Source organism: Notamacropus eugenii, chromosome 7 (assembly GCF_028372415.1).
Source record: "Notamacropus eugenii isolate mMacEug1 chromosome 7, mMacEug1.pri_v2, whole genome shotgun sequence".
In the NCBI taxonomy this organism is placed as follows: Eukaryota; Metazoa; Chordata; class Mammalia; order Diprotodontia; family Macropodidae; genus Notamacropus; species Notamacropus eugenii.
The window spans coordinates 62786550-62809190 of NC_092878.1; the positions used below are offsets into that span (position 1 = coordinate 62786550).

The 22641-nt window shown below is 38.1% G+C and overlaps 1 protein-coding gene across 2 annotated transcripts in view; it reads left to right on the plus strand.

Annotated features, from left to right (window-relative positions):
* LOC140513940 (neurexin-3) overlaps nt 1-22641 on the plus strand; it is an 816372-nt gene that overhangs the window by 691065 nt on the left and 102666 nt on the right. For both annotated transcript variants that reach the window (XM_072623893.1, XM_072623894.1), the window contains 2 exons: nt 7748-8186; nt 17758-18141. In XM_072623893.1, coding sequence (XP_072479994.1) covers nt 7748-8186; nt 17758-18141 — 823 coding nt within the window. The remainder of the gene's footprint in view (nt 1-7747; nt 8187-17757; nt 18142-22641) is intronic.

A 22641-nucleotide genomic window follows, 5' to 3' on the forward strand; every position in this document is an offset into this window, starting at 1 on the left:
GTAAACAGGAAAATAGTGATACTTTCAAAGAAATAAAAAAAAAATTAGGGGACAGTGTGGTTTTTACTGGAATGTGCCATAGAATTTAGAAGTAGAATGGACCTTAATGATCTCTAGCTGAATAAGCTCATTTTACAGATAAGGAAATTGAGGTTGATGGAAGTTAAGCCACAGACATGACAGGTAGGTAGCAAAGCTGATCATTGAACCCAGATTGTCTCACTACAAATTCTATGCTCTATTACATGATGCTGTAGAAGATGATGAGTTCAGTGTTAAATCTGATAGGTTTAAGGTATTAGAAGATCACCTAGGTGGTGATAGTGATGTCGAACATGCAATTGGAAATTCAGAACTTACGTTCTGTAGACAATTTGAAAGTGAAGATAGAGATTTGGGATTCATCTGCTTATCTGAACCTACGGAAGCAAATGAGGTAATCAAAGGGAAGAGGCTAGAGTGGAAAGAGACAATGGCCAAGGACTGACCTTTCGGGGTTGGAAAAGGATAAGTAACCAGCAAAAAGAAAAAAACCCAAAACCAAAACAAAACAGACAGCAGTGGTTCAGAGAGATAGGAGTACAATGAGAGTGTATTGTCATAGAAGGCACAGAGAAGGAGGTTTCCAGAAGCAGATGTTACAGAAGGTATTTACCTAAGAATTTACATAAGAATTGAAAAGAAACTATTGGACATAATGATAAGGCCAATATTAGTGACCTTGGAAAGAGTTCTTTAAGTAGAGTGATGGAGTTTGAAGCCAGATTTCAGGACTTTGAAGAGTGAGTGGGTAATGATGAAATAGAGACATCAATTATACATCGCATCAATATAACAAAATGGATAGAGTGATGGACGTGGATTCCAAAAGACTAAAGCATGAATCTTGCCTCTGACATTTCATACTCATGTGACCATGCACAAATCTTTTAACCTCTGAGAGTCTCAATTTCTTCATCTATAAAGCAAGGATTATACAAGGTATCCTAAAAATCTTAGTGAGGTTTTGAGCTATTTAAGCTTAAATAAGCTTAACAATATGTAAACTTAAATAGCTTAAAACTTCATGAAGACTTTTGGGATACCCTGTGGTCAGTCAATAAACCTTTATTAAGTGTCTACTATATGCCAAACGCTGGTTATACAAATAAGGGGAAAAGACTTTCTACCCTGGAGGAACTCACAAGTTGTGTTTTCTCACAGCTTGTTGAGAATAAAATGCATGTAAAATGCTTGGAAAAGTACTTTGTCAACTTTAACATGTTATTAAAGTAAATTTTTTAGAAACAAGAGTACAGGGAAAAGCACCCTGGCAGACTAGCCAGACAGCTGGTCTCAGTAAGGAAGTTCCGAGTTCAATTTCTTCCTTTGCTACATATGGGTCATATGACCTTGGTCAAGTTATTTTACTGCTCAGTGTCCCTGAGAGGTAAGTTTTGAAGAGTATAAATTACGGAGGAAGTTATAATTTATATCTATAGGGAAATTTTCCTCCTGGAAGCTTATTACACCTCTTCTCCCCCCAAAAAATACCAGTTCAAAATAAGTCTTGTTCTTCTTCTTGTGTTCATTCTTCTTCTACTCCTCTTTCTCTTCCTCCCTTCTTCTCCTCCTTCTCCTCTTCCTTCTGTTCCTCTCTCCCCCTTTCTTCTTCTTCTTCTTCTTCTTCTTCTTCTTCTTCTCCTTCCTCCTCCTCCTCCTCTTCTTCCTTCTTCTCCTTCTCCTCTTCTTCCTTCTTCTCCTTCTCCTCCTCTTCCTTCTCCTCCTTCTCCTTCTTTTCCTCCTCCTCATCTTTCTTCTCTTCCCCCTCTTCTTCTTCCTTTTTCTTCTCCTCCTTCTCTCTCTCCTCCTCCTTCTTCTGTTTCTTCTTCTCCTTCTTCTTTTCCTCCTCCTCCTTCTCCTCTTCCTTCTCTCTCCTTCTCCTTTTTCTCCTCTTCCTCCTTCTTCTTCTCCTTCTCCTCCCTTTTTCTCCTTCTCCCCCTCTTCCTCCTCCTCTTCCTCCTTCTTATTCTCTTCCTTCTCCTCATCTGTTTCTATTACAACCTGACACATAAGTGTTTAACAGATGTCCTCTGACTTGATAACTTAACTTAGAAGTGTTACAGTGAAGGAAAAAAGAGAGATAAGGTAATAGTTTGAGAAGGTACCAGGATAACAAAAGCTTTATTTGTGGACAGAGGAGAAGTAACCAGTAAAGAGGAAGAAGGAGGGAGAGACACACAGAGAGACAGAGGCATGGAAAGAAACAGAGAAACTCAGATACAGAGAGAGACACATGGATAGACAGACACACACAGAGAGAAATATAGAGACAAGAAGACAGAGAGAAAAAGAGAGAGCAAGTCATAAAAGAGATAGAAATAAAGACAGAAAGGCAAAGAGAAAGACAGAGATGGACAGAGACACAGACAGACACAGAGACATGTGCAAAAGGAGACAGAGAGAACAATATAGAGAGAGACAGACAGTAGGAACGAAGCAAGGCATGTCTAGTGTGAGGTTTCAGAGATAGAAGGGAATGAGGTCAGGTTCAGAAGTGAAAGGATGTAACTCTTAAGAAGTAACACATCTTTTATATAGCTGAAAGAAAGGAGAAGGTGAGTACAGAAGTTTACAGATATAGAGGTGGGGAACTGAGGGAGTTTGTATCAAGGGACCTTAGTTTTCTTAATAATGTAGAAGATAAAGTCATCTGCTGAGAGTGCTGAGTGAGGAAGCAGAGTTGGGTGACTGAGGAAGAAAGATCAATATTTGCAACATGAAATGTGACCAAGTCAATAAGATATGCATTAAAAAATTGCTGCGTATGAGAGAGGGCCCCGTCAATGTTAGATCTGATGAAGATTCAGTCGGAAGGATGTTATTTTCTCCAGCAAAATGTTTGACTCTATAAGGAGTAGGAGCAGAGGAAGCAGATGTTAAGAGTTTCCAAGGACTGGACCTTAGAAAAGTGGAAACAGTGGAGGATTAAGAGAACAAAGGATTTCAGTGTGAAAGTGAAGGTGCCATGAACAAGATTCATAGGCTGGAAAACTAAGGAAGAGTCAAAGGACTCAAGATAATAAGTTGAAGAATTGGTTTTGTGATAAAGGGATAAGAAGATTCAAAGAATCAGAGATTGTGTTTGGGACTTCAGGATGCAAAAGAAGCATATGGTACGATCTCTATTGTAACAGTAGTTACAACCGATTTGCAGAGGCAATAATTAAATGTGTGAAAAAGTAAAAGAAGAAATAGTATTTCTACCTAAGTACCAAAATGTGTGGCCTTAGGTGTTAAGAGAGAACTGGAAAGGGAAAGGTCAATATTGTACAATCTAGGAATTATTCCATGATAATGTAGAAGATAATCTGACCTGAGAGGTACAGAAGTCATTTATTTTGCAACAGGTATTGTGTTAAGTACTAAGAATACAAAGAAAGGTAAAAGATAGTCCTTTCTCTCAAGGAATATCCTCAGTATAGAGATAGTAATGGAACCTATGGGAGCTGATAGATTCACCAAATGAAAGAATATAGAAGAAGGAGAGAAAAAGACCCAGGAGCCAGGAGCCAAGACCCAGGAGCCTTGAAGTATACCAACAGTGAATAGGCGTTATCTAGATGATGAATGAACAGAAATGGGTGTGAGTGTCTTTTTTTTTTATCCTACAAAGGGAGGAAAGATATAGCCTGAAGGCTACCAGTAATTTTAGGATCAAGTGAGCATTTTTTTTTAAGTATGAGGGAGATAGGTAGCAGGAAATGATCCAATAGATTGGAGAGATTAGAAATAAGAGAGTGAGGATTATAATTGGGGAAATCTGCTGGAGAAGATGGGAAGGCAATATGATGAAGGGTACATGCAGAGAGATTGGCATTCGAAAGGATAAAAGCCACTTCCTCATCTAAGACTTGACTAAAGGAGGAGTTTTTGGTAAAGATGTTTAAATGATATGAAAAAGAGAGGAGAAAAGGAAGAACTCTCTATAAATGTGTGTGTGTGTGTGTGTGTGTGTGTGTGAAGGTCCTCATCTGAGTGGGTAGAGGGCAGGAGGATTATAGGAGGCTTGACTCAATTAGGGAGGAATAGAATGCAGCGTGGTTCCAGTTGGGAATTGATAATAACATAAAATTTGTAGTGGACCCAATCAGCATAATTTCGTGATTTTCTTCAGTTCAATTCAGCAGCACATGAATAGGAACGAAGAGGGAGATGGTAGAAATGATCCAAGTTCGAGGTTTGGCAAGACATCATTGAGAATAAGATTAAAAGGTGAGGGATTTCAGAATAGAGGACTGAGTTTCCACTGCCTATAAACCATTATGTTAGAAACATTAAATATCAGTTTAGAAGGCAGGTCTTATTTAGAGATCTTTCTGTCTGTAGAACCTCAGAGGCCCAGGTACCTCAGTCTAGGCTTTTGCTGGTCTAAGTCATGAGGTTTAACTCTCTAAGTGATTTGTGTCCTACATTTCAAATCTTTTCTAATTCGAGTCTAGAGTGAATACCCTTTCCCCAGCTATATTAATTCATACTTCTAGTTCAACGTTTAGTTACTACTGAAATCACTCCCCTTCTTATTTGTTGTTTTTCCAGAGGGCCTAAATTCCCTTTTGATTTATTCCTGGGGTATCCTCAAAGCTACCTAACTTTGAGCAAATCACCCTCTTTTGATTGCATTTTCCTTGTTGACAAAATAAGGGGGTTAAGCTAGATGATTTGTGGTTTCTTTCTGCTTTCAAATCCTATAATCCTATGACTGGGCCTTAAAGGCATTCTGCCTCTCTGGGATGGGATAGAAAAAGTAATCTTCCTTATTCAGTACTCATGATCATCTGGATCAAACCTGTGATTCCATTCATGTAGGGAGTTTCCAGGGAAGATGCTACCCCTACCAAGACAAGTTAGCACTTGCTTTTCAATTTGGAACCTTAGAGATCTTCCTCAGATACTGAAGTTGTCTAGGATCCTCAAGCCAGTATATGTCAGCAGTAGAACTTGCCCCAGGTCTTCCTGACTCCAGGTTTAGCTCTTAATTCCCCTATGGCCAAGACCATTGTCATTTTAATTATTCATTGGTCATTAGCTTTTAAAATTTTGCTGTTCAGTCATTTCATTTGTGTCAACACTTTGTGACTCCATTTGGGGTTTTCTTGGCAAAGATATTGGGGTGGTTTGCCATTTCCTTCTCCAGTTCATTTAACAGATGAGGAAACTGAGGCAAACAGGGCTAAGTGATTTGGCCAGGGTTATACAGCTAGTAAGTGTCTAAGGTCAGATTTGAACTCAGTTCTTCCTGACTCCCAAGCCCAAAGTTCTTTCCATCCACAGTGCCACCTGGCTGCTTTCAATCTTTTGATATAACAGTAGTCATTCAAAATAAAGCTAGGGAAGATAATAGACTTTTACCATTTTTATTATTTTATCAGATTTTATTATTCCCAAAGCATAACATTGACGAGTAGGAAGATGAAAAGGATGGAAATTGGAGCAATGATTCACTTTTATTTTTTTCCCATATTTTTGCATTGCTGGGGCAATTGTAATGTGATCCTACAATATGTACTCTCTACATATGGTCAACTTGTGAAAACTTTAGAATGGGAAGATTCTGGGACCTTTTTATGGGTGATTTAAATTTGACACTTAATGTTAAATATGAAACTCAGAGCTACTGAAAATGAAATCCCAGAAATCTGAATTCAGCGATAATGTCAGGTCTTTTGACTCATGAAAACAGAGTAAGGTGCAGGTTGCCGGTGTAAATATCCACATGCTGTTATATGAGAAGATGTAATGACAGCAGATCTATTCCATTTGCCTACATCCTGGAGAGAGTTGATAATTCAATAGTTTGAAGTTAGAGATTTATTGAAGAACCCCACATAAACTCTGTCTCCCTCCTCAAAGTTCTGTTTATCTTTGATAAACAGACAGTTATATATATGCTATGGAGAGTTAGGGCAAAGGATAGAAGAGTTATTCTCTTTCTCTTTAAGAATATAGTCATGAATGACACATTATCCCCAAGGGTATTTTGTCAGAATGGTCTGTTCCACAGAATGGTATATGCAGAAAAACCTCTCTTTGATGCTGCTCTAGGGATTAGGAATAAAAGGTAACTGCTTTATAGTTATATCAGGCTTTGACTGGAGGTAGTAATTTTTTGAGAAATATGTTTTAAGCTGTTATTGTTTAGTGATTTTTCAATCATGTCAGATTTCTTGTGATCCCTTTTGGAATTTTCTTGGCAAAGATCCTGGAGTGGTTTGCCATTTTCTTCTCCAGTTCATTTTATACATGAGGAACCTGAGACATACACGCTTAATGACTTTCCCAGGGTCATACAGCTAGTAAGTGTCTCAGGCTAGATTTGAACTCAGGAAGATGAGTTTTCCTTACTTCAAGCCTGACACTCTATCCACTTGCCCACCTAGCTACCCCATTTTACACTATAGATGCATACAAGGACAATACATATGCAACCAGAGGCATTCTGGCTCTTGGAATTTGACCCCTTGGGCAAACTCAGTCTAGAACGTCATAAGATGGCAGATTAAGAACTAGAAGAGACCTTAGGAGCTATAGAATCCAACACCTTCATGTTACAGATAAGAAAACTGAGTCATAGGGAGATTAAGTGACTTGTTCAGGGCTATATAATAGTAAATCCAGCACTCTGTTTACTACATTATTTGGTTAATTGAGATGGGATTTGAGTCTAAGTTACTGCTCTTCCCAGAGCTGTCCAATAAGCTATGTTACCTCTCAACTCAGGCTAAGTGTAATAGGGAAAACCAAACTCCCAATCTGGAGCAGTCTGTTCTCTCCCATGGATCTTGATACCTCTGAAGTGCCCTGGCTAGCAAATATTCTTGGGCACTCCTCAGTCCACTACTTTTCCAGGATGCCTGGGAACCCTCATAGCCAGAGCTGGAACTGGTCTGAAAGAGAAGCATTTTTCCTGAGGACACTGTCCCTTGGCTTATTCCTTCCCAAGGCTGCCTATTCAGACACTCAGAGACTTTCTCTCTTCTACTTTTCAGGCAATAGGGTCACTACTGTGAGGAAGTACTCTTCTCATTTCTGACCATTCTGGGGCAAAAAGCCCCAGTGATTCTTCCTAGATCGAATTCTGAATATAGCAATAATTACTACAACTAATTATTACTGCTAATTATATTAGTACTAATAATAACTATTACTATGTGTCAGGCATAGCTAACACTTTAAAATTGTTTCATTTGATCTTTACAACAATCCTGGAAGGTAGGTGATATTATTATGACTGTATTACAGATGAAGAAACTGAGGCAAACAGAAGTTAAGTGACTTGCCACAGAGTCAAATGGCTAGTAAATATTTAAGGCTGAATTTGAACTCAGGTCTTCCTGATTCCAGGCCTGGCACTCAATCCACTGCGCCATGTAGCCCCAAGCTATTCCTAACATTGCTAAAGTCGAAAAGTAAAGCATCTCAGTTACATGTGAACCTTGTCTTTTGTGTTATGTTCTGACCTTTTGTAGGAGTTTAAGGAATGGGGCAGAAAGAAGACGGAAAAATAGAGACTGAGAAAATTGATTCAAGGCTCAGTGTGCTCTCCAAGGTCCCCTTAGACTCTCTTTTATGTCCTTGTGTAATATCATTGCAGGGTGTAGTGCCCTAAAGCCTCATCCTGGATGTTTCTCTCTGAAGCCTAACTAGCAATAGAGAACTATTGTTTGTGAGACTGATTCATGTGGCATTTCTGTTCGATCTCTGACAGGTTGTTTATAAGAATAATGATATCCGTCTGGAGCTGTCTCGCTTGGCCAGGATTGGTGACACCAAGATGAAAATATATGGCGAGGTGGTGTTCAAATGTGAAAATGTAGCCACACTGGACCCCATCAACTTTGAGACCCCTGAGGCTTACATCAGCCTTCCCAAGTGGAACACCAAGAGGATGGGCTCGATCTCTTTTGACTTCCGTACAACAGAACCCAATGGCCTCATTCTTTTCACTCATGGCAAGCCCCAGGAGAGAAAGGATTCTAGGAGCCAAAAGAACACCAAAGTGGACTTCTTTGCTGTTGAACTGTTGGATGGGAACCTCTACCTGCTCCTTGATATGGGTTCTGGCACCATCAAAGTGAAAGCCACCCAGAAGAAAGCAAATGATGGAGAATGGTACCATGTGGACATTCAACGAGATGGCAGATCAGGTAGGAGAAACTAAAGGCATGTGGTGGATGAGGTTCAGAGCAAAGAGTACATGGTCATTGTGATCTAGAGCCTCCTGGTAACCTATTTCCCAATTCTTTGTTTACTTCACTGGTTTTTCATATTCCTTTTGAGTATTATTGTAGGCAGTTATTTCTGAACCAGACCCTTGGCCCATTTGTAGCTTGGATTTTCCTTCTTCCTGTCACATATTACACTCTCCAATTTTAGCTATGTCCCCAATAGTCCTTAAACTGGTCATAAATTTTAAAATACTGTATGTACATTTCCCACTATAAAGAGACTGTCATGGCATTCATGTTGAATTCTTTTCCCATTCTTATTTCTATGAAAACCTATTGTAAGATTACAGATGCCAAATCAGGTGATTTTACCTTACAGTGGCTTCATAGTGCAGTAGTTTATGCAACAGATATACCCTTCAATAATTGGTAAAAGTCATGTTGTCGAGAAAATTATGACAAGAAAGGGAAAAGCAAATTGATTTTCCTGAAGTCATGTTCAATTTAAAGCCTTGCTTTAGAGTGAAAGCCTATATTTCACTCTTTGCTCAGACCTCACTAACTCTCCCTTCCTCCTCATAACCTTTTACATTTAGTTTAAATGGCTTTGCTTGTTTCTGCAGCCTCAAATCAAACAAGCCTGCCTGGGGCAATACACAGTCGCTCTGGAACAATAACAAAGAGAGGGAAAAAAGAGGCTAATATGGAATCTGGGGTTTCTGAATACCTGACCAGTCTTATTCTGGCTTCTTCTGGGCCATTACAAACTTAAGGGTCTGCTAAATGTTATAAGAAAGGTAATCATTTCCCCAGGATCTATACATATGAATCTCTTACTAATTTGACCTAATTTCTTATTCAGGTATTTTAGAGGCAGGAAGAAGTCTTATTTTAGGGTCACTAATAATGGCTCCTAGAGTCCCACTTTATACATGAGCATCCAGATAAAGTAAAATAAACTACCCTAGGTTGAAGGAATTCATTGAGTCAGTGCCCACTCAGAACCATAGCACACAAGCCTGTAAAAGCATGTAAAAACATGATGATTAATCACATAACATAGTAGGAAGTAGCAATAAAATAAATCTCTATGTATGCACAGGATAGACTTTCCTGTAGGTTACTCTACTATCGGCAAAGATGAGCACACAGACAATACCCCTCACCAGTTTATCTGCACTGAAGTCATACATATAGGAAATATGCATGGTTAGGAAACATGCATGCAGGGGTACATGCCAGGAATCTCTGTGGAGTGTGGAGGATATGCATTTAGGTATACACTTGGACTGGCTGAAAGTCCTCACCCTGCTTTCCACACAGAACTGGACATCATGTCTCCACTATCCTGGTGATGCTACTGAGTTATTAAGCTCTCCCCTGGTACCATCTGCTTGGCTTCAGTTCTTTGGGGATATCTACCTGCTCTCTGCTGGTGCGCAGTGGCTAGAAAACCTTGTCCTTATAATGCCTAGCTGACACTCTTTTAGTGCATAGTTGAGGCTGGGAGCCAATGTGTCCAGATAGGAAACATCCAAGAAAGCCAATAGGATTTCCCAGACTAGCATCATCTGTTCTTTTTAATTATTCTTTGTCTGATGCTTATTTCATGTCCATAATCCTGTGGAACTGTCTGTAAAATTCCTTGTTCTATTCCATCCCTGATTGTTAGCCTGTATCCCTAAAACTTATTCTAGGAATTCTCTTTAAGGAGCCTTCCTCCCCCCAAAATACATACATACATACACACAGGAATGGTATGGAGGCTGGGGCTTTGCATTCATTCCCACGATCCTCTTTGATTGGCATGCAAATGAAGATAAGAGAGAACAGAAGCTGAATGAAACTGGCTAGTTCCACGCTCTTGCCTTTAATATGTGTTATCTGCTGCCTTCTAGCTAGCTCCAAACCAGAATGGTCTCCTCTCACTAAAATTACAGTGGTTTATAACTTATTTATTCCATTCAAATCAACAAACATGCACTAATTATCCCCTCTATGCAAAATACTGTGGTCATTTTCATTCTATGTGCAGCCTCATGCTTTTGATATGGTGAGAGGAAGCACGACTCCACCCAATGGGATCCATTGCTGTACTGTTTAGGATGACTGTGTTTTGATGGGACACTTTTATGGCAGCAGCAATGAGCATTGTTGCCCATAGGAGAAGTTGAATGTGTTACGCACAGAGGACATTTGGGCAGCAGATTGCAGCACTGGACTATTTGATGCTCAGTAGGAAGGTTTATTGATTGCCTGAAACTTGATTGGAGATAAGAGACTTCAAATTAAATGTTTTTTGCTGAACAAGAATGAACAGTTTGGTTTTTATGCTTTAAGGGAAAAAAAAACCAACAACAAAAAATTTAATTTATCTGAAGGTTCAAACTTCCTCTTTTCCCATTGAGAAGATAAAATAGAGGCAATGAAGAGGGAAACACTATTATAAAAAGAAGGTGTTAGGATATCCACAATCTGGGCTGTCATAGGCACATAGATTCAGACCTAGAAGGGACCTTAGATGTTATCTTGTTATGTCACTGGAGGTGTTTTTTTCATGATTAATGTCTTCTGTGGCATGTCAGCTTGGGGGTCTGATACAATCTGTGTGACATGTAAGAGTAGGACACATATAAATCCATTAATTTTGTTTCTCCTTTTACTCTTTATGCCCAAAGATTTGGTTTTGTTTTGAATAAGAAATTTTACTTTGTTTACATCTTATGGTCATTGATTAATGAAAAGTGGATTTATTTTATAAGCATTCCCAAATTTGATTTGCATTTCACACAAGGGAGGAAGGTTCAACTGATATTTTTTTATGCTAATAATTACAATCAAGGTGTGAAGGCTTATTTAGACAAATAAATGACTGGCATTAAGAAAAAAAAATAAAAGTAATCAGAAACACAATTTGTAAAATTTTCAATTATGTTTTCTTCCTTTTGGATACTAGATAGCATTTAATGCTAATCTCTAATATGTTAAGGCTCTATTATTTCTCTGCTCTGGGACCTTCATCTGCCAAAAAGATTAGATAACAACCTATTTTTCAGCAGATAAATCTTAGGAAATTACAAAAGAATCAGAGAGATTAAATAATCTACTTCTGTTATAAAGTTAGCAAGTGTCAGTCTTCCTTATTCTAGGTCTAGCACTAGCTCTCCTGTCCCTTACTAATCTCTACAATCTTTATAAAAAGAAAAGGTACCACAGTTCCCTATCCTGTGACTATCTCCATCCTTCTTTCCCTCATGTGGAATCTTTTTTCCTTAGTAAATCTTAAGAATGGAGAATACATTTCATTAATAGTACTAGTTATGTATTAAATTTTAACGTTGAAACAACTAGGTCAGGTTTGCCAGTGCCTCCCCCATGCTATTACCATTATCTCTGACTACGCTCTTCCTTTCCCTTCTACCCTTTTACTTCATAATTTAAGGTTATAGGATCATAGATCCAGAGCCAAAAAGACCTCAGAGTTCCCCTACTTCAACCCTTTTACTTTACATATGAGGAAATGAAAGTTCCATTAAGTTAAATGACCAAGGTTTCTCATATAGTAAGTGGTAGAAACTAGGTCCTCTGACTCTAAATATAACAATTTTTCCACCGTGCTTACTTCCATGTGTACTCCATAAGTTCCATACTCAGTTTGCAAGTTTGTTCTTAATTCTTTATTGAGTTTGGGAGACTTAGAGATCTTTGAGTACAACACACAAATAGTTCGTGTTAGATCCTCTATGAGGTGTAATGATACATGAAACATGGACCCTACCATTATGAAATTTATTGGTGTTCAATAAATATATGAATGTATTGCTAATCTCTCTTGACCCATTGTGTATTTTGCAAGTTTCTTAAAGAATTATGGAGTTTTACATAGTTTAGAATTAGAAGAATTCTTGGAAGGAATCTAATTCAGAGCCATAATCACATTAGGCTTTTTGGGGGAGGTGAGGTGTTGTCTCATTTTGCCATGCCCTCCTGCCCTCTTTTTACTTATATTTTTATGTGTTTCATAACTGTTTCTGGTTGGGATTAGACGGATTCACAAGTGAATTTTACCAAACAATTCTAGAACAATTAATTTTACTATAACATAACCTGTTTGCAAAATAGTAAAAGATGAGATCTTGCCTGATTCCTTCTATGGCATAAATATAGTCTTGATACATAAATTAGGAAGGGTCCAAACTGAAAAAGAAAAGCTATAGAGCAATATCCCTGATGGACCAATAATTTTACAATTGCTCTGTGATTCTAACATAATTCAACCCCCGTCTTTAAGAGATGAAGCAAATGGCTCTAGGAATGTCATTACTTGGTCCAAATTGAGAAAGGAAGGGTAAATCCAAATAGAGAAGTGTAGGGGAATGGAAGCTGCACAGGAGCTAAAATGATATTCTATGTGGCAGATGAGGGCCCAAATTAAAACAAAAACAATTAGAATAAAATAGAATAGAAATCTCTAAAAATAGAATGAAATAAGGAAACAGGGAACCACCCTAGCACCAGAAAATTTTAAGTAGAGGTAGAATAATTCCTTGATAGAGCTATTATAAATACAGGAATTTCTGTTCAGGTATGGCTTGGACTAATCAACCTCTTAGGCTCTCTCCAATTGACATTCTGGGATTCTGATATTACTTATTGAATCTGGAAACTGGGCAGGATTTGTGCCTCGATTGGAAACTAGCTTTCTGTTTTTATTTGCTAGCTCCAATCAGTCCATGAGTTGATAAGCATTTACCAATCTTACTATGTTCCAGGCACCTGTGCTCAGCGTTAGGGATACAAAGATGGAACAGACAACAATCTCTACCCTCAAGGAGCTCACATTCAAATGGGAGAGACATCATGTAAATAACTAAATATTTGAAGACACACAAAGACACACACAAATGTGTGTACATGTATATGTAATATATGTACACACATTCATATCTATTATATAACACACATGTAAATAATATGCACACATGTATGTATATACATAAGATGTGTTCAATTGTTTTTCCATTGTGTCTGACTCTTTATGACCCCATTTGGGATTTTCTTAGTATAGATACTGGAGCCTTCTGCAGCTCATTTTATTGATGAGTAAAGTGAGACAAACAGCTTTAAGTGATTTTCCTGGAAATCACATAGCTATGAAATGTGTGAGGCCAGATTTGAATTCATGAAGATAAACCTTCTGGACTCCACTATACCACTTAAATACATGATATATATATATATATATATATATATATATATATATATATATATATATATATATATACATCTATGAATATCTTCAAATATATATTATCTATGTATATCTATAAATCTTATAGATATATCTTAAAGATATATATCATGTGTGTGAATATTGTAGATACATGTTGCATGTATATGTGTTATGTCTATCATTAATCTATCTATTTTAGATTGAGAACAATATAGAAAGGCTAAAGATTGCTTACAGAAAGTGTGCTTTGAGGTGATTCTCAAAGGAAGCCAGGGAAACTAAAGGGTAGAGGTGAAGAGATAAAACACTCTAGGTAGGGGAAACAGCCAGTGCAAAGATGGAAGTTAGAGTGACCTGTTGAGGAACTTCAAATAGACCCGCATAGCTAGATTAGCACATGGGGAATATGTAAAGTATGAGAAGACTGGAATGGTAGGAAAGGGCTAAGTTATCCAGAGTTTTTGCACTATATAACATTGCCTTACAGAGACTATATTTTCCTGCATGCTGAGTAGATGATATTTTATACATGGGAGTCCTGTCAGAGTCATGTTTAAATCAATGGACTAATGTCCAACATTAGCTCAAGTGGTTGATAGTAATCAGCATGTGCATCAAAAACAATAAAATCCCTTTCCCCCAACATACCCTTTGATGTTTGAATAATTTAGTTTGCTGCATCCACCAGGAAAGTTAAAATCACCAAAGCCCTATTGGGCATTAGAGGAGAATCAGAGTGACAGAACTGCCACCCAAGATGGATGGGCTAATGATGGCAGACAAAGGAAAGAAAAGAGAACTATTCAACTCTTGACTCCTTTTCCTCTGACAAGGAGAATAATCTTGGGACTTGAAAGGACAGAACAAAAAATGGCTAATAGGGAACTGAAAACCAAGATAAGTCAGGAGATAGTAGCAGAACATCAAGCCCCTCTTGATGCATTCAGGTCTCCAGGCTAAGACAAATTAGATACCAGGGCACTGAAAGACTGTGATATGATCACTGAGCCACTGAGCATCTATGATCTTTGCAAGATCATGGAGAATGAGAGAAGTTTTTCAAGCCTGGTGAAGGGCAAATGTCCCACTTGTCCATCTTCAAATGATAGACCAGTGAATTTGACTTAGTGAAAATTCCAGGATGTGTTATAAAAGGAAAGACTGGTGAATATCTAGAAAAGAAGGGGTTAAATCTTTTTCCTGGAGAACTGATATCAAAACACATGTCCCTCTTCTCTGAGAAGTGGTAGAATTCAAGTGCAGAGTGATGCTTATGTTTTTGAATGCTTTCATTGTGTCAGTCAATTTTGTTAAGATTTTCTTTATTATGAAGGAGGATCTTTTGGGGGGAAGGATATATTGATAGCATTCATAGTACAGAGAAAAATGAGTCATCAATGAAACTTTTAACAAAGAATAGGACGCAGTGATCACAAACAGCCAGCCAGCATATTTTGTCAAGACAGGTTATTGCCAGCTTTCCCTCATTTCCTTTTTTGAAAGGGTGACTAAACAAAATAGAGGAGGAGAATGCTGTCCATGTAATTTTCCTAGATTATGACAACACATGTTATAAAGTCTTTCATTATATTCTTGGGAACAAGCTGGAGAGATGGAGACCATACAACATCATACTTTGATGGTTTTGGAAGTGGTTGACTGGACCCAAAAGAACAATGCCAACTTGCATTGTTGGGTCTGTAGTGGAATGCCTTAGGCTTCTGCTCTGCGTTGTAAAAGCTACTTTGATAAAGACATAGCTGATCTGTTCATGAAGTCTGTTAATTTCAGAAAGCTGACAGGAAAAAAGGAAGGGGAACAAACGTTCATTAAGCACTTCCTGTGTTCCGGGCACTGTGCTAAGTGCTTTTCAAATCTTATCTCTTTTGATTCTCACAAAAACCCTGTAATGTAGGTGCAATTATTATCCCCATTTTATAGTTGAAGAAACTGAAGCAGACAGAGGTTAAGCGATAGGCCCTGGATTACACAGCTAGTAAATGTCTGAGGTAGGATTTGAATTCAGATCTTCCTTAAGTCCAGGTCCAACACTCTATCCATGTATCACCTTTATCATATGACAGTCAGAATCCAAAAGATACACATGTATTTTTGTTTTTGCTATATTTGTTTTGTTTTTACACATATAAATTGCATAAATACATGTAAATACACACACATATATATGAATATACCATTGGTATATGCTTTTACAAATATACATACATGTATATATTTATACCAATATTGACATATACAGGCTAGAATGTTGGATTGGATAATATAAGATGAAATTTAATGGGGATACACTTGGTTTAAAAATATCTAATTCACAAGTATAAAATGGGGGAAGGTATGGATAGACCTTTGAAAAGATCTGGGGATTTTCAATAAGAATCAATAATGTGATGTGACAATCATAAAAGCTAATATAATGGAGATATTTAATGTCTAAGACAAAGGAGCAATAGTACTGCCATATTCTACTTGGGTTAGAACATTTTTATGTCTTCAATTCTAGGGAGCACATCCATTTTAGGGAGGGCATTGATACATCTGAGAGTGTTCAGAGAAGGACAATTGAGCTGATGAAAAGTCTGAAGATCATGCCATATGGGAACCCATTGAAAAAACAGGAGAAAGAAGACTTAGGCAGGATACGATAGCTATCTTCAAATACTTGAAAGGCTGTCATATGGAAGAGGGATCAGAATTTTTCTCTTTGGCCACTAAGAGTAGAACTAGGAACATGGACAGAAGGTAAAGAGAAGATGTAATTTTTCAGTCAACAAGTATTTTGTAAACAACAATAGCAACCACCAAAACAAAAACAATTTACAAACAGAATTAGCATTAGGAAGTACTGGGATCCCACTTACTAGAGATATTCAAGAAAAAGTCTGGATTAATACTTGTCAGGACTTTCCATTTAGACTGTGTGTCTCTTAGGTAGAATTATTTCCATGTTATTTCTACCATTAGAATATGAGTTCCTTCAGGAATGGGGTATATTTGTCCTTCTTGTATCCTCATTCCCACCTCATTCCTATTTAGCACAATAATTGGCACATAGTTAGCATTTAATAAATGCTTATTAATTGACTACAGGGTATGCTTTCAACTATAAGATTCTATGGTCCATGGTTCAGTGACTTGTTGTGAAAATCAAGGGATTATTGATAGTACAGTAGAGTAGATAGTGAACCTTAGAGTTAGGAAGATCTGGGGTTCAAATTCCTTCACCTTTGACATCTATTGACTGTGTGACCCTGGACAAATCACTTAATTTATCAATGTCCCAGGCAATTTTCAAAGACTATAAATTGAAAAGCAGCTGCAGATATGCACAGGTAGAGGGAGCTTTCTCTTGGGGAATTTCATTTGAAAGTGAAATCAAAGGTCCAGTTCCTCTAAAAGAGAAGTTTTAAATCTGGGATCCACTGATCATCCAAGGAATTTGTGGATCAATTTTAGGGGACCCATGAATTTGTTTCTTTTAATATTTTAATATAGTGTTTCCTTTGCAATGTTATGTATTTTATCTTATGTATTTAAAAAACATTATTCTGAGAAAGGGTCCCTAGGTTTTACCAGACTACATAAAGGGTTCATCATGACACAGAAAAGGCTGAAAAGCTTTGCTCTGAAATTTCCCACATCCTTTGAGTATTTTGGTGTCTGTTAGAAGGGAACCATTAGACAGTTTCTTAGACTCAACCCCTTTCACAGTAATAATATTTACTCCCAGAGGAAGAAAAGAAATCCTTAATCTAGAGACTGATTATAATGGATATTCTCTTATATCTCAGCTGGTTTCTAAATTAATCATTCAGAAGGAAAAGTAGAAATACTTCCATTTTCATAGAGTGGATCAGTTTGCTGTAGTTGGGCATTATTTTTAAAAAAAAACTAGTTGACCTTTTGTTTGAAGATAACCCTACTGACAAAGCCTCAGTTGCAAGGTATACTGAAGATGTGTGTGTGTGTGTGTGTGTGTGTGTGTGTGTGTGAGATTATGAGTTTACACTGAGCCACTGATGAGCACTTAATGTATACACTTGTTAACAAGTTACTGAGATTTCTCCCAGCTTCCACTTGGTGTACTCTGTCCCAGGTACCAAAGGTTAGAAACAATCCCATGAAGAGTTCCTTCCTACTTATTATCATTGTATATTGTTCTTTTTCTGGTAAGCCAGAATCTATTCTCCAGGGTCCACCTACCTGGTACCTTTTGTTTAACTCACTGAATGTCTGATGTGCCTGAGCTGCCCTCTAAGCTGCTAAGTCATGTCTGTTTCCCTTTCTTCCTTGTCTTAGGTACCATATCAGTGAACAGCAGGCGTACCCCATTCACAGCCAGTGGAGAGAGTGAGATCTTGGACTTGGAGGGGGATATGTACCTGGGTGGACTGCCAGAGAACCGTGCAGGGCTCATCCTCCCTACAGAGCTCTGGACTGCCATGCTGAATTATGGCTACGTGGGCTGCATTCGAGACCTGTTCATCGATGGACGGAGTAAGAACATCCGGCAGCTAGCAGAGGTGCAGAATGCCGCAGGGGTCAAGTCTTCCTGCTCCAGGCTTAGCACAAAGCAGTGTGACAGTTACCCCTGCAAAAATAATGCTGTTTGCAAGGATGGCTGGAACCGCTTCATCTGTGACTGCACTGGCACTGGCTATTGGGGGAGAACATGTGAGAGGGGTAAGTCTCACTTTGGCAAATGATTTGCTGAATTAGCTGATTGTTGCCCTATACAGTGGTAATATTCCCTAGGTATCATTAACTTTAGAAATAAAATCCCCTTTCTCTCAGATCTGAGGTTTTTCTGGTACCATCAATGAGCCCAATTGATTTCTGAAGTATTTTCCTTCCAGTTTCTGAATTCTTGGATTTGCTTTGCTGTGAATGAATGTCCAGAAGGGAAAGTCTGGGGCAAAACTGTCTTCTCTCAAGTTGTGATTAAAAAAAAAAAATCTAGCACAAAAAAAATCTAGAATCTGCTAACAGTAAGCTAATCCCCACATACACACACACACACATACACACACACACACATACACACACACACACACACACACACATACACACTGGTTATCTAGGTACATTGAATAAATTGACCAAAATTGGGCCTTTAGGATCACAGTACTATGTGGCTTCTTTACTCTTCCTACCTAGACTTCTTGTATTAGTACTGAACTAGAAAATTAGTGAAGAAGAAAAGAGTTGTCTAGGGTTTGGCCATGGAAACTCTGACCTACAAGCAAGATCTAGATACATTCAGTGGGAGAGTCTGAAGTTAATCAGGCAGAATGGAGATTGTGGCTCATGAGTCATTAACTGTGTTATGGTAGAACAATAGTGTAACTATTTTTGAGCTTATCTGTGTTAGACATTAAGGATTTAAAATAACTAATCAAAAAAGTAGGAGACGGTTCCTGTCTTCTAGTAGTTTATAATCTAGTTCTAGATGGAGAGGCAAGAAATACACAAAACAAGCAAGCACTAAGTTTTGTGTCAGACTACAAATTCGAAAGGAAAATAGGAAGGAGAGTAGTTTTAGTGGGAAAAAAAATAAAGGGTTTCATCGCCCAAAGTCATTGATGTGTAGGTCTGATTAAGTACTAGAGAGTTGGTTGCAGCCCTTTACTCAACCAAAGGCTTCAAACTGGATCATCTCTGTCCATTAGATTGTAAGATCCTTGAGAATAGGGACTGTTGTTTCCCTCTTTAACTGATTTTCTGTGAATACAACCTAAGTTTCCCAGATGTCATTTGGTAATACCTGTACTATAAGAACTGGGAGATCTTGGCAGTCTATGGATAAGGACTATGATAGAAAGATGTAGAGATGATGTACTACATCTTATAGAATTTAAATATTTGATTTATTTAAAATAATAAAAACAAAGGACTGATTAAGTGGGGGAAATGACCTGGAGTTCAAGTAGAAGTCTTGGGCTGACTAATCTGCCAAGTTACTAGAATTTCTTCAAATCTCCCTATGATGTGATCAATTCTTGATAATGTAGTGACTCAGCTGGGAGGATAGAAAGGTTATTTGTCTTTGGATATGCATTAAACAGTTATGGTACCAGTTAGATTGTTCTACCTCCTTCAAAGACAATGGAAGAGCTGAAGGTCACTGAAGGCTTCTTTGGTCTTTTTCTCTGGATCCTGCACCTCTCTCTGGCTCTAGGGTTTCTGGGGACAGGCAGCAGGTAGCATAGCCTGCACCAGCAAGGTGTCTTCAAGATCACTTTCTTCAAGGGCAAACCAGTGGGAGTCAGTCCAAGATTTGCCAAATATAGTGGAAAGTCACTGCACATTTTTACATTGTCACTTCTGACTAGTCATTAAAAGGAGCCTGATTGGGGATATATGAGAGACAATTATTGCCGCTACAGTGCAGCCAAGACGTATCCATTCTGGGCCAAATAACAAGGAGCTTAGTAATATAAGACATTTTGATCTATATGCTGCAAATCCCAGGTGATTGCATCAGTTGCTTTTTGCCCCTTGCATTATGCTTGATATTATGCTCAGAACGAACTGATAAAATACAAAAATAAAGGCATCTAGGGTAATAAAGAAAGGAAATGGAAATTTCCATTGGCGGCATTTTCTTCATTGAACTCAGTTTTATGGGGGATATATGGCCAGGTGGATAAGGCAGTTTTTCTTTCGGTTACATCACTTGCCACTTGTGCAATTTTCTTGTCCCACCTTCCTCTTTGTGGACCCTGGTACCAGTATTTCTTCGATTTTGAAATAGGGGTATCGTCTCACAGAGAATGTGGTAGTCTGTTCTCTTTGTGAGTAGATTTTGGTTTATTTTTCTTATTTCTTGAGGGAGAGAAATGAGAGACTAGGGTAGGGCCTATTCTACCTCAGAGTACCTAAGAAGAAGTCATAATCTATTTGGAAGCATTGGGACATTCCCATAGACTTTCCTCTATCAATAAATAGGTATATCATACATGCTGCACCTCCCGCCTCTCACCTCTGCTTTAGAAACTGAGAGGAGCTGGAGTATGGTCATGGATATACCAATATTTTCTGCATGCTACTATGTCCAGATGATCCTGGGTATGGAGAGCATGCTATATTGAGTCCACACAACTGTCTGTAGTGACCTCTTGTTGAATACCAGTCATTTGAACTTGACTAGACTATTATAATTCTTAAGCATACGTGTTCCATGAAGGTGCTCCCTTCATCAAGGATGCTATCCTCTACAAGTAGATCATTAATTTGACCTTGTATATCATATTGTTCAATAGCAAACTTTGTCTCATCACTTTGACTTGACTAGGTTAGTAAGTTATAGAGTATACCTAGGATGATGTAGATTCACTGCATACAATGTCATCATCTCTCTCAGTGATCCAGCAATAGCTATTTGATTGGTGGTCTTTTGATCCTTAGTCAATGACATAAAAAAAACTGTGGGCATTTTTACTGTCAGTTTAATTTGGTTGAAATTGTGATCCACAGCTGTCAGGTCAATGGACACTACCTGGAAGCAATTCTGCATTTTGTCTTTCCACAAAAGCATTGTGGCTTCTGTTTGTCTGTTCTGCAGATGTCTTCCAAGGAGCTGTAATCAGCTCTAAGAGGCCCTGGGGCCATGAACAAAACACTCTTTTCAGTGCTTATGTACCTAACATCTGTGGCAAATTAGTTCAACTGAGTTCTGGAATCCTAGAATATTAGTAGTAAAGTGAATAAATGAACAAGAAACCCTTTATTATGTTCTTATTAAGTACCAAAAACTATGTAAAACACTAGGGATACAAATGGAAAATCAAAATAGTCCCTGTTCTCAAGAAGATTATATTCTAACAGGATAAACAGTACATATGGGTTTACAGGTCTAAACTCAAAGCAAATGTAGGCTCTGAGAGCTGAAATGATTTACCTGAAGCTAGATAGATATTGGGGCAGCTAGGTGGTACAGTGGGTAGAGTGTAGGGCCTAGTGTTCTTGGATTCAAGGTCAGCCTTAGACACTTACCAGCTGTGTGACACTGGGTAAGTTATTTAACCCTGTTTGCCTCAGTTTTCTCATCTATGAAATGAACTGGAGAAGGAAGTGGCAAACCACTCCAGTGTCTTTGCAAAGAAAACCCCAAATAAGGTCACAAAGAGTCAGTCGCAACTAAAAACAACTAAACAGATAGCTGTTACATGCTCAGAATTTAGGACTCCAATCCAGATGGTTTTTGCATTTGTGCTAAATTAAGAGAGGCATAGTTTTAAGGAATGAGATGATAATTCCTCTCTACTTTTCCCTAACTAGATCCTATCTAGGGTATCATGTTCAGTTTTGAGTGCAATGGTTTTAGAAGGACATTGATAAACTGGATGGAATCCAGAGAGGGACATTTGGATGGGTGAAGGTGCTATAAAGGGTCATATGAAAGTAGGTTTAAAAAAAATAGGGATGTTTAGCCTGGATAAGACAAAACTTGGCACTGGGTGGAGGGCAACAGGAGGAAGGATGGGTTGTTCCCAAGTATTTGAAGGTTGCCATGCTGAAAAGAGATCACACTTACTCTGTTTGGCCATAGAGGACAGAAGCTAGAGCAATGGGTGTAAATTGCACAAAGGCAAATGTAGGCTTGATATAAAGTCTATGGAAAGCCTATATTTTCCTAGAAAGGAAAAAAAGGGTTCTTACCAATCAGAGATGTTTGAAAGTAAAATGGGCTACCTTGAAAGGTGATGAGTTCCCCAACTTGAGGATCTTAAGTTAGAGACAAGATGAACAACTTTTGGGTATGTTACAGCTGGGATATGAGTTGATCTACACGACTGTTGAAGTCTCTTCCTTCCAATTTTAAATTTTGAGATTCTGCATGATAGTCTTGTAGGCTATATAGATTTGTTATATTTCACAACTTATAGCTGCCATCTTTATTTCTGGTCATCTCTTTTATAAATTCATAGTTATCTTATGGAAGTATCACGATTGACTTTAAGATTGTCTAGTTCTTGGTTGTCAAGGATTATACTGGGGACATCAACAGAAATAATAAAGTTTGGAAGAAGGGATGTATTTCAGAAGAATGATTATGAGTTCCATCTTGGACATGTTGAGTTTGAGATACTAATGGAATATCTAGGTGGAGATATCCAATAGGAAGCTAAATTTGCAAGATGGAGATTTCGATGAGGGATTGTGTCTACACCAAACAGCTAG